Raw genomic sequence first — 13,054 nt, 5'->3', positions numbered from 1 at the left:
AACTAGAAATCATATTTATCTTCAGAAGCAAAAGAAATTTAAGTTTTGCCAAGCTTTCACACACATCAGCTCATTTATTCTCTTTGATCAATTTGGTTTGTATTGCTTTGTTTTGCTTTTCTTCATAATTTCTGGGAGTTAAAAAATTAATAGTAATAAAGTCACTTGAGTAGAGAGACTCCTTGACAGCCAGTCAGATACACAGTCTCTCCCAACAGTGCACAGAGAGATCAAATAGGGCGGGATGAGGATATGTTTGGTGCAAAGTATGAGGAAAAGCTTATTCTGGGGGAAATAATACATAGTAAATTTTACCCAAGATGATGAAGAATAAAAACAATGTTTACAGTAAAGTATTTCCACATGGGGCTACTTATCTGAGTTTTTTTTATTTGTTTGTTTTTTGTTTTTTTGGCCTGAATTTTTTCATGAGAGATAGTAGCTAGCATTAACTAGGCATTTGCTACGTACTGGCCCCTATTCTAAGCTTCTAACCTGGGCTATCTTTTCTCATTCTCACAGTCACCATATGAGGAAGGCACAATTCTTTGTGCCCATTTTAGAGATAAGGAGATTAAAGTACAAGGAGATGAAGTTACTTGCCCAAAGTTGTCCAGATAAGCAGCAGAGTTGGAGTTTCAGCCCAGCCAGCTGGAATCTGGTGCCTGCACCAAGAACCACGAACACTATGCCGCCTTCGTGAAATGTGTAGGAGTGATTAAACTAAGTATTTCCACATGGGGCTATGCAAACACTATCCAGGTGGTGAAAACTGCAGCAGCTGAGTGTAGTTTTCTAAACTTTAGTCTTTCTGGCTTCACCTTCACAGTTTTGGCAACATCTAAGTATCTTCTAAATTATCACTTAGGTAGGTTGTTTTACTCTATTTTTACTTAAATGAATTAATTTTTAAAAGAAAATTTTGATTAATATTATAAATGATAGTAAAAATTTCAGCATTTCTTACCACAAAGAGAAGACAACTGTAATAGTAAATATAAAACCATTAAACTTTTAAAACATTTATCCATGTACCCACTAACCCATCTCATTTTCCATCAGTGGAGTCCTTGCTGGGTTTTGGGAAATTCCACCCAAAGAAAAGAGTAGCATTGTTAAATGTGAATGAAATCACTGAAAATTGTCTCGACAATATAATATGTTAATTAGTTTTTAAATAAACTTTTGCATGATGGGTACCTGGACAGTTGTATCCATATGCAGGGTAGACAGTCACCTATTAATGAGGTTTCAAGCAGAAAGTCCAGCTGCTCCCTTAGCTTCTGGCAAATGTTTGAAACTCTATAATTTGAATATAATTACTTTCGCTCAGTGGTTATCAAACTTTTTAAAGCAGTCAACAACTTCATTTTAAACAAAGCAACATTTTATAAACCAGTAAGTAAAAGAGAAAATTGAAATTTTATTTGTGCAAATCCATTTTAGAAGTTCTAATTGCTAACACTCTCAATACAATCAATCAGTGAGAGGCCGGGGGCAATGGCTCACACCTGTAATCTCAGCACTTTGGGAGGCCAAGGATGACGAATGATGAGGTCAGGAGTCGAGACCATCCTGGCTAACACGGTGAAATCCCCCTCTACTAAAAGTACAAAAACAAAATTGGCCGGGCATGGTGGCGGGCGCCTGTAGTCCCAGCTACTCTGGAGGCTGAAGCGGGAGAATGGTGTGAACCCGGGAGGTGGAGCTTGCAGTGAGCCGAGATGGCACCACTGCACTCCAGAGTAGAGACAAGAGCGAGCTCCTTTTCAAAAAAAAAAAAAAAAAAAAAATCAATCTGTGAGAATAATGGATCTATTTTGATGAAGACAATTGCAATGCGATAGTATCTTATTTTTCATAGATTTCTGCATTTTGTTTTGGTTTTGTGGTACTGGCAATATCCTGATACAGACATATATATATAATTAAATAGTATGAATGTGTTGCTTCTCAGCCATGTTGAAGCCTTCTGTCTCCACTACCAAAAACTGGAATAGTTAGACTGATCTTCAAAGCTAAATCAATTAGAATAACTAAAATGGTTCATATTCCTTGAGAGGTCCTCACTCTTGGTTAAAAAATACTTTTCAAAAGTGTCTTTTTAACAGAATTTTTCACTTTCGACAAAACAAATTCATGACATAATGATACTTGCTGTATCATTGAATTGAATTGAATTGCAAAGCTTCAATTAGTCACATTTATTTTATTCCACGTACATACCTGAAATGCTCCAGTTTCATTGCTGGCTGCTTACACACAGTTGTGAGCATGTTTAAAATCTTCTCTGATAAAAGTGTGCTTGATATATAAGCCAGTACAAAATTATTATTAATATTTGGGGGAGTTAGTTAACTGATACAATTTCTTTATGAGGAAAAATACATCTTATGGTGGTCTGCAGTTTCATTTAGGTATTGTCACTTTGTTTTCATGTCCACTGATTGCCATATGTTGTTTGGTGCTTGTGCCATGCAAAAGTACCTGAATTTGCTGGCCTTTTAATTGCATGTGGTTCCCATGCACTGTGATGGTAATGTGCCCATTTGCACAATATTTCTCATGAAATATGCAAAGATATATTTTTAAATGTCCATTGCAGATCTATAGACTTTCCAGTGAATGCCACAGTTATTTATTTCTTTATATGTAGATGTGTGTGTGTGTGTGTGTGTGTGTGTGTGTATGTGGGTATGTATAACTATCTATATATGCATCTACCTATATAGAGAGGAAAAAGAGGAGGAAGAGAAGGAGGAGAAGTTGTTTTTGTCTGGTAACACAAGTTAATGATTTGAGAACTGTTAATATGACAAATATATATTTATTATAGATTTTTTTATTGTCCCCAAATCTGGCAATGAATTTTTTTTTACATTTATTACAGAACTGCTGAGGAATTGCAGTTATAACTCAATGGAACACAGTTTGAAAAATAACGTTTTAGCTGAAGGCCTTTATATCTTTTAAAATGCAAATACCTCTACTTTAATCTGCAATCAGTCATTTGTACATTAATGTGAGTGAATTTATTAGACATCTTTCTGAGTTTAATTCAGAAGAGGGGGAGGAAAAGATGAACTCAGCTACTGAAAGACATGGGAAAGATCGAATATTAACGCTAGGAGAACTGAAGACTAATTTGGCCTAGTTTACAGTTTTGCTTCAAGACTATGCCATCTATATATAATACATTTATTTGTATTTATAAACACATATGCACACAAAGAAAATGTCTACTGCATTAGTTGAGTGTGGGTGTGATTATGTTTCAGAATTACATCCAACTATTTTAGAATATTTTGCTGGAATAATGTAATTACATGAATTACTTACAATTTTGTCAACTCTAAAGTAAGTCAACAGTAAAATTTCCAACCAATGAACTTATTGAAGATACTCTGATTTTATTGAGTGTCTTCAAAGATTGCAAGCAAATAAATTATGCAGAAGTCCCAGATTATGTACAGCTTAACATAAATAAGGACTTAATGCTGCAAATCTGATCTCATACCTTTGTACTATATTTCTTTAAATTAAAATAAAAGGGTAAACTTAAATCCTTTTATTAAATAAAATAATTACCTTTATTACATGAATTTAGTTGTATGCGTCCCCCATTTTCTCCCCCTCCAAAAGAAACTATCTAAAGTTTATGAAAGCAAGTATCTATTTCAACAGTGTAAAAATTTCGTTGAAACTTCTGATAATTTTTTACAGAGGCATATGAGAAACAGTGTTAGTTAATATTTTAAGAAAGAACAAGAAGAAAATTACATTAAGTTTTTCATTTCATTTCATGTATTTTCTAACAGTGAAAGTTATTAATTTCATTGTAGGTTAAAAATGTGTTGGACTAGAGCCATATTGGCCATATTCATTCTAAAGTCAGTGCTTATAATAATTTTGTGTGAATTTGAAATATATTTAAATTTGAAATACTGATTGATCCTCACATTTAATACTATTGCTGCTTTGTTGTGTGTTTTTGATGATCCTCACATTTAATACTATTGCTGCTTTGTTGTGTGTGTGTGTTTTTTTTTTTTTTTTTTTTTAAGAGACAGAGTCCTTGCTCCATTGTCCAGGCTGAAGTGCAGTGGCGCAATCATAGCTCACTGTAGTCTTGAACTCCTGAGGTCTGAGGTCGAGGGATTGTCCCTCCTCAGCCTTCTGAGTACTTGGGACTGTAGGCCTGCGCCACCCACCAGGTGCTATTCCTACTTCCTCCTTTCCCAGTATGTTGCCTAGGCTGGGCTTGAACTCCCTGCTTCAAATGATCCTCCCGCCTTGGCCTCCCAAAGTGTGAGGATTGCATGTGTGAGCCACCATGCCTGCCCTATTGCTGTTTTTATGTCAAGAAATTGAAAACAAAATCAAGTAATAGAAATATTACTATTTGGGAAAGGGGTAAATGTAACTATCTCAGCAGCAAATTTTGTTTTTGGCTATTAAGAATAACATTGAAGAATTAGCAGAATAAATATGAAATCAAAACTTAGAAGCATTTTGAGATACTTTTGGTATTCTATTGCAAAATATCTCAAAGTGAAAACAATACTGAAATCGCTAAAAAGAAAAGACTAATATATAACAGGTTTTAAAAAAATATTCAGCTCAAAAGGTCATTCTTGGTTCTGAGATTATATTTATCCTGAAATAATACTAAATTAAAACTATAAGCTAGTCAGTTAAGTCAGGGAACAAAATTGAGCCTAACATACTTCTGTTTTTGCTCACAGAATGACCTTTGAAACCTCTCTGAGCTCTACTGTTTTTTAACTTTTTCCCATCTGTGTACTGAGAAAAATGTATTACTGAGTCACAAGGCCTATATATTCCCACTTCCTCATTTCCTAGAATTTATGGGAAATTGGTTCTAATAGTTCCACAGTAGAAAGCAAGAAGACAGAAAGAGAAGAGAGCGCTTTTCCAATAGTTATAGGCACTGACAGCCTATGACAATATTTGAGTCTGGTTTGTCTGTGGTTTATTCCAAATGTGTGTTCCTGAAAAAAAATCATAGGAAGGAGGGTGAGTGAGCCCAGGTAAATGACATGTCTGCAGCAGCTCCAGAGAGAGTGTACAGATGTGTGTTTTGGTGGAGCACAGTGGTGTATCGAAGAAATGTTCAACAACTCAGTGGGTGAATGTAGTTGGCAGCTGAGCCATTGAGAATCAACTTGTATAAGTATCGGGAATGTGTAGATGCTAATGACATATCAAGTATGAGATGTAGTGACCAAACAGAAAACTTAACCTGGAAATGATTTTGTATCTATTATTTAGTGAAAATATTTTTAAGGAAAGAAGCAAGAAGTACATATGTAGTACCTAATAATACAGGCTATATAATTACCAAAGAGTTTTTTAAGCTTGGTTTTAGTATGGTCCTTAAGCTAATTCCAATACTTAGAATTTTTCACTACCCTTTTTAGAAATCTACTAATTTCACATTTAAATGTATATTTAAATACAAATATAAATTAATTTCAATAACTTCTAGAAACTAATAATTATACTTATTTTCCTCCTCTAATTCACATAGCACAAACCTCATTTTTTCTATATATTTCTCCTTCAAAATATTATTTTCCTCCATATTTTCATAGTTATATTCTGAGTATATAATTTTTTAATTGATTTGTTATGAACTTGCTTGTACTAATACAGTTCTCCAAGATTACTTACACATTTTAAGGGCATCAAAACCACCTGTCATTGGCAGGTTGTGATAAGCATTTCTTTCAAGAGAATACCTAACACTTTCTCCATCAATCTTTTCCACTTTCATGGTACCAAATTTTATATAAAAGAAGTCACTGCTTGTTACTGAAACTTGAATCAGGTACTCAAAGACACCAAAACATAAAGCTATTGCCCACCACCATAAAGCCCACCAACCATCTTCTCACTTTATTCTATTTCATTTTTTAGTAATTTATTTATATTAGTCCATTAACACTGAAATCTCTTCATATTTTGTCCTTGCTACACTGAGCTGAGACAACATGTTTTGATTTCTCAATGTCATCAATAGTATTAGGTAAATTCTAGAAGGTAAAAATGATATTATAGAATTACATACATAAACTATTGGGACCTGATAGTTATCAGAATATCACATTGACATCTTAGTTTATAAAATCTCTAAGAATTAGGTATCACGTCCCAATGAGAACTATATTACAATAGAGTTGAAAATTCTGACCCATAGTTAGTCTAGTCTACTTTTTTTAGGTCTCTGCTCTCTGTTTCCCAGGTCTCCTACTTGTTGTTACTAACTTTCTGGAAAAATTCAGCAGACAACCAAAATTTATCATGGGATATTTAAACATTCTGTTATATATGGTACTTAGAACAACAGCTCTGTAAAATAGCTTCAATCTCACAGCCTGACCAAAGCAGAAAAAGAACAAAATCTCTTATAACACAACCTTAGAAAAAGCCTTAACTAGGTCCTTATTCCAGCAACTCAAATGTCCTATTTAAGACAATCACATTTCAGAAGAGCTTAATATACAATATCTTCTATTTTATTATCCACGAAATACCCCAAATGTATTTTATTTTCTGTGGGAAGAGCTATATACAAAGAAGAATAACGAAAAATGTAGCCAATTTATACTTGAGTTAGAATCTATTGTGATATAAGTTAATCACACATGGGTATCTCATAATATGAAAAATACAACTGTAAAAATATATACATTATTATAGTGCAACGGAAAACTTTTTACTTTTAAAGAAGCCTTTGAAAGCGGGTTAACAAGCAATTTAACAACTGATTGTTAGAAAACTGACCTTGACTTGCAAACTTCAACTCTTTGGCATCTGTGACGGTGGTCCTTTTGTCAGACCCTTTTTTCTCTATTCGTCGATGGCTTCGTCTTTTCTTAGACTCTCCCCAAAGATTGGATCCTCCATGCATGCTTGGTATATTCAAAATAGCAATTCCTTCCAGAGAGATGTTTATTAAATCTATCTGTACTCCATCACACTGATCGGTAAAAAGAAAGAAACAGAAACAGAATATTTTATTTCCCTGATTTCTTCTTTTTCATTTCCTTATTTTTAATAAGTGGGTTGAAATCCATAATGTTGTCATTTCCAAACAAGCCTTTCAAGAACACTTAAACACTTACCCTGAGTCAATATAAAAGATAAAACAGCCCCTAACATTTACCAGTTATCTCTAGTAGTCCTTAAAATTGATCAAATTAAATCACCAGTATATCTTTGTTTGTAGAAAACCTTTGGGAGAGACTTGTTAGCATCTGCATATATATTTAACCAGCTGCAAATTTCTAGTGTGTTACAAAAAGGTTAATTCTGGAAACTGTGGTCAAATTTTAGGAAGAAATTCTGACGATTGCCCCTATTTAATACACACTGCAAGGTACTATTGGGGAAAATAAAGAAACAGAATTGATGCCTCATGGTCTCACACCTTTGGGGCAGAGAAAGAAGTAGCTTAAAAGACTTTCGTTTAAAAAAAAAAAAGTAAAATTCAAAACAGTGATTCTAAGAGATTTCAATCACACTGAATTTACCAAGGATGGTTTCTTGGACTAGATGAAGTCCTAAGGAGATGTCAAAGGCCATGAGAGGCACAGTTGTCCAAATGAATATGGAGGGCCGGGCAGATTGAGTGAGGGAAATAGGAGTAGCAGTTAAAAGATCTTCAATCCAGCATGATTTTATAGCTGCTGCAAAAATGGTTAAAAAAAAAAAAAAAAGGTTAATCAGCCCAATTTTTCTTATTTTCCTGGTGACAAAACACCTTGATGATTATGAAAAATATAAAATTCACTAACAAAGAATGTTTTGTTATATTCAGAGTGGTCACTTCTTAGTTTTTTGAGTTTTCCATTCATTTCCACTAATGGACATATGTGGACAGAGATAAGACTATTCCGTATTTTTAAAATTACTATTTATTCATTTGCCTTCTCTAAAATGCTAGTTATTAATATACATTCTAGAAATTATTATCCCATTTTCAATTATAAGTGAATATGAAAAGAGATATAAGCACTTTGTTTTTTAAAGAATTTTGTGAGGGATATGCATTTCCTAAATTGAAATATATTTACAGTGGTGTTGTTTCATTTGCCATGTCTTAGTACAGAAAAAATTATTGACACTAACTTCATCATTTCTCATGGCAGTCATGATTTTTGAACTCAGAAGACACAGCGTTCCATGAAAATGATGAAAAACAAACAAAACAAAACAAAAAAAAGCCCTCTCTTTTTCCACATTTGCTTCATCCTACTGAAGCTAGGATTGCATCTTGTTCACTGAAAAATAAAAACTGTGAAATAAAGAAACACATCCTGAGACTACTTGGCAGGGATAGAAACAAATTCTAGAGAAAGTGCCAAGTTTTCATTTAATTTGTTTCAATGAGGGCGAAACCAAGATCTGGATGATGCTTTTTTTTTTTTTTTTTTCCAGAAAGCAGTGCTTTTTTCCTCCTTTTCTTGTGCTAAATTAAGATGATTTCTTTTTACTAAAGAATTCTGGTCATGTGTATACTCACTTACCGCTATATATTCTAGATAAACAGATATTAATTTCATAATTAAAAGTAATCTTGTGTAAATACCCTGCAGGCCTCAATGAATCAAACACATACTGTGTGTCAGGCCTCCCACTGTCTTCAAGTGGAATGTACTGGCTGGATAATTAGATAGTACATATTTTTTAACCTTATTTGCATGCATATTATATCTTTTGCACACTGACAAGCAGCAGTAACAACAAAAGTCAGATTACCACAGGGAATTCCCACAAAGAAGTCTTCATTCCTTATAATTTGCAGCCTAAATTAAAATAATTTGATCTTTGACAAGGATGAAATGTCAAGCAGAAGGGGGTCCTCTACAAGCCACGGCCTGTGGCTTCTGAAATCTGCCTAATTTATGTCAGTCACTTCTTAATACATATTTAAGTATTACACGAAAAAGATGATAAATATGCAATCTGACACCTTTGGTATTTCCCTGCTGTTAATTTATAAAGGTCTGGCTTCCCCCAAACTGACTAAAATCATTTAAATAACAGAAGAATCATGAAATAAGCTGGAGTCAGGGCCTGGCTTCCATTTTCACTCAATATTGAACACAGCAGGTAGTACACTAAGACAATTATTTGACTAGGCCTTAGAACCCCACTGTGACAAGTTACTTTCAGAATTAGTGAAGGAGGATTCCTTTGTTCATCTGCAGAAAAGGAGAACATGTTGCAAAGAGGCTTCTTTTTTTAAAAAAAAAGAATTGAACCAGCTGAGTTACATGTGACAACTGAAAAACATGAGTGTATGCTATTATTCATGTTTTCACTCTTCAGAGTCTTGTCATGTGTAGTTTTAGGGAAACAGAGTAAGTAGCTCTCTGAGAAGTGAAAAAAAAAATTCTCAAAGAGTCGCAAACAACAAGGACTGATGAAGAACATTGATGTTCCTTTGAGTGCAGGACAATGTACTTAAATAAATTGCTATTTATTAATGATTTGTTTCCACTTGTTCTTGACCCCAGGCTACCTTCCTCTGTTTACTTTAACGTTTTGTTCATTAGTCTGGAAAATTTCAGTGCTGGTTCTGATGGAGACCAGTAATTGTAGCACACCAGTTGAGTGCATGAAAGTAAAAGCTGAGGTGAAGGCTATGAAATATAAACAAGTTATAGTACTGTGTCAGATAATATTTTCATTCCCTTTGAGATTTATGACTTTTAAAAAGGTAGCTACAGAGGAAAAGAATATAAAAGCTTAAAAGCTAACAGCCTCAGTTAGTCAATAAATCCTGAATATTTTTATTAGGTAGAAAAAAGGTCGTTAACATATAGTACTATGGGAGCTATTTACAGAGTGCAAGGCTGTGATGCCATTGTCCACTCCTCAGTTTTAAAATAGAAGATCTTATTCCAGAGACAAATTTAATTAAAAGAAAAGAAGACGGTTTCAATTTTTCTGCCAATGTGTTTTAATCTTCATAAATAAGTGTGTCCTGGGTCACACTGTACAGAGGTGTTAACAACAAGCTTTATATGTGACTTTAGTGTTTCAGATCCACTTAACATGTCAGTTGATAGGACTATTCAAAACGTGAAGACCTTTGGAGAGCTCTAAGTGTGGATGGTAAATGTGATGAGATACAATTAATGACAAACTGTAATTTTTTTCCATAGTAGGTCTGATTCTATGTCTATATCAGATAAAAATTATTTCTATTTTTACTCAGTGAAACCTAAAACATTACTTTATAGGTAATTTCAGTATTAGGACACATGGGGCAGAGACTATGCTTGGGAATTCTGGCCATTGCCTTTAAGATCTCTGTTTGCCAGGTTACTGAGCAATAAGAATATTGTCTTTTGAATCCTGCTAATTTATTTTGTGTTTTTGATGCTACTCATGCCATTTATTAATTCTTGGGATCATTTAGGTTTCTAGGGGTATTTAATAATTACAATAAATCAGTACTTTGGGATGGAAATTCTTGGCTTTAAAATTTACCATCTTTCCCAGTATCCCTGTCAACTAAAAGACTGAAATATCTATAGAATAGGCTTTCTTATTCTCTCATTAACTTTGCCTGGTACTCTGAGCAAACTAAACATTCATGAACTCTGTATCTTCAATTCCAAATGCTGACCTGAGTTTCTTAGGCACACATTGCACCCCTCCAAATACTTTAATATAAACATTGGTTTTAAAATATTTTCTTGTAATTTTAAAGAATTTATTTTTATCTTTTGTAATAAAGTTAGAAGATAAATATCTTTAAAAAATTCTACTTCGTGTATCATTAAATCTTTACATGTATGTGTAAATACATATATTTTCAATCAATTTGCTCATTAGATTTAAACATTGTGGCAGCAACATAATTCTTATTTCTCTTAAATTATTGAAGAAAATGCTTATCTCTGCAATGGAGATATAATAGTATCATAAGGTTTTGATGAAGACTAAATCAAATAATATATGTGCGTTGTTTAGCATCACCTGTGAGATAGTTAATAATAGGTAAATCTTAACTATTATTCCATGATATTCATATCAACCCAAATATTTGCCCTCTTTGGAAGGAGCTCACTATGTTAAAGAGAAATATTAAATAAAAAGACACACAAAAGATAGTTTGATTTTGAAAAAGCTGCCAATAAAACATTTATCTATTGCTGGAGGTTCTGTTTTTACTGAAGTAGTTTATTCTGTTATATATTTTTCAAACCATAGTAGGTATAATTTTAGGACAAATAGGAAACAACAAGAAACAATCAAATTTTCGAATTGCTGTTTTTGTTATATTTAATTATAAAATAACCTTGAGGGTAGAAAGGCATATTCTGCTAATATGATAGACAGGATTCATTAAAAAGTGAGCAGAGAAGCAGATTTTGCCTAGCTATCCATACACACACACACACACACACACACACACACACACACACACACAACAAGATATGCAAAAATACAAGAGGGCATGCACACAGTGCTGGCTGTGATTTATAAATATTATTGTAATAGCACCCAAAAGAAGCCAGGGATGCAGAGCTAGAAGGCCAGGCTGAGAGAGTAAGTAGAAACAGCACTCCGAGCAACATAACTTAGTTCTAGTGGCCCAGATTTCTTGGAGAACATTCTAAATAGTTTTTCTATAAGATCTCAAGCTCTGTGGATCAAAACCACTTAATTTTATCATTATTTAGCACATTACAAATCACCGTTTTCAAATGTATTTTCATTAAAATTCTTTTGCTGTAAACACAACACTTTTCTTAAAGATTTTTTTTTGTACTTCGTGACACATAGAATCTTATTCTATAGATCAACGGCTTTTCAATCTGTGCTCAAGCGTAGGATAAAGTAAAGGGAGGCGCAGGAGGATTCAGGATCTCCACCTACATTCAACTAAAACCATACTTCTAATTTTTCTAAAACTTTTCAGCTTCTGCTGCAAATTGTATTTGAGCATAATTTTTGAGGATAAGAAATATTCAAAATCTAGTATATAAAGCAGTTTTTTAAAAAAATAATGATTCTAAGAGTAAAGGGGAATGTATATGTTTTATTGAATATATATACACATAAATATGTATATGTATATAACAATACATATGACACATATATAACTATAAATACTATATATTTAACTATATATGTAGTTATATATGTCATATATTATCATATATAATAATATTTAACTAAATATATAACTAAATGTAGTTATATATGTCATATATTATATATAATAATACATAACTAAATATAACTATAGTACATATATAGTTATATAGATATACATGTATATAGTTATATATGTGTTATATATATCATTTTATATACAGTTATATATGTACATATATCATACATATACACAGATATATCATCCTAAATAGTAGTAACAGAAAGTCCATGTTGAACCCAAATCCTTCACCTCTGTAATTATGTTCCTTTCAAAGGTTATGGTCTGATCCCGTTATGAAGGGTTTTTTCCCATTCCATGACCATCAATTCTAATACTTAATTATATTTACCAATCATGATGAGATAAAAGTACTAAAAGGTTGCACTGAGAGTAGTATCATTTTTTGGTATTATTAATAACAGCAAATTAGAAATTTAGGATAATGAAGAACCTAGCCAGGCCATTGTGTGGTCCATAACTACTTCTGTTTACTAAACTTATTACCTGAATATAAGGAACTAATGATTTAGGTATCAGTAGCAAATTTTTGCATTTATTTTTAAGATGAAAATTGTTGAAGCCAATGTTTCTTAATTCGTGTCAACTAGTCATTAAGTGTTCATGTTTCATAATTCTGTTCCTCTGGTTTTGTCTTTATCATTTGTCAAAATACAACTTTTCTTTTTTCTTTAACCCCTAAAAATCTCTCAATATAACGAAGTCATTTTCTTTTATAATATTTCTCCAAAATTTTTAGTCCTACAGTGTCTTTTTTTTTTTATAGACCTATTTGCTCCAAGTCTTTTTAAAATGTGTCTTTTCTGCTATCTTTGCTCTCTTTCTTGGCATTTC

The 13,054-nt window shown here is 32.8% G+C and overlaps 1 protein-coding gene across 13 annotated transcripts in view; it reads right to left on the bottom strand.

The window, feature by feature from the left end:
- DGKB (diacylglycerol kinase beta) overlaps positions 1-13,054 on the bottom strand; it is a 755,291-nt gene that overhangs the window by 178,006 nt on the left and 564,231 nt on the right. For all 13 annotated transcript variants that reach the window (XM_032760162.1, XM_032760169.1, XM_032760230.1 and 10 more), the window contains one exon: positions 6,808-7,003. In XM_032760162.1, the coding sequence (XP_032616053.1) occupies positions 6,808-7,003 (196 nt within the window). The remainder of the gene's footprint in view (positions 1-6,807; positions 7,004-13,054) is intronic.

This window comes from Hylobates moloch, unplaced genomic scaffold, assembly GCF_009828535.3.
Source record: "Hylobates moloch isolate HMO894 unplaced genomic scaffold, HMol_V3 SCAFFOLD_1, whole genome shotgun sequence".
Taxonomy (NCBI): Eukaryota; Metazoa; Chordata; class Mammalia; order Primates; family Hylobatidae; genus Hylobates; species Hylobates moloch.
This window is presented reverse-complemented; position numbering and strand designations above follow the sequence as displayed.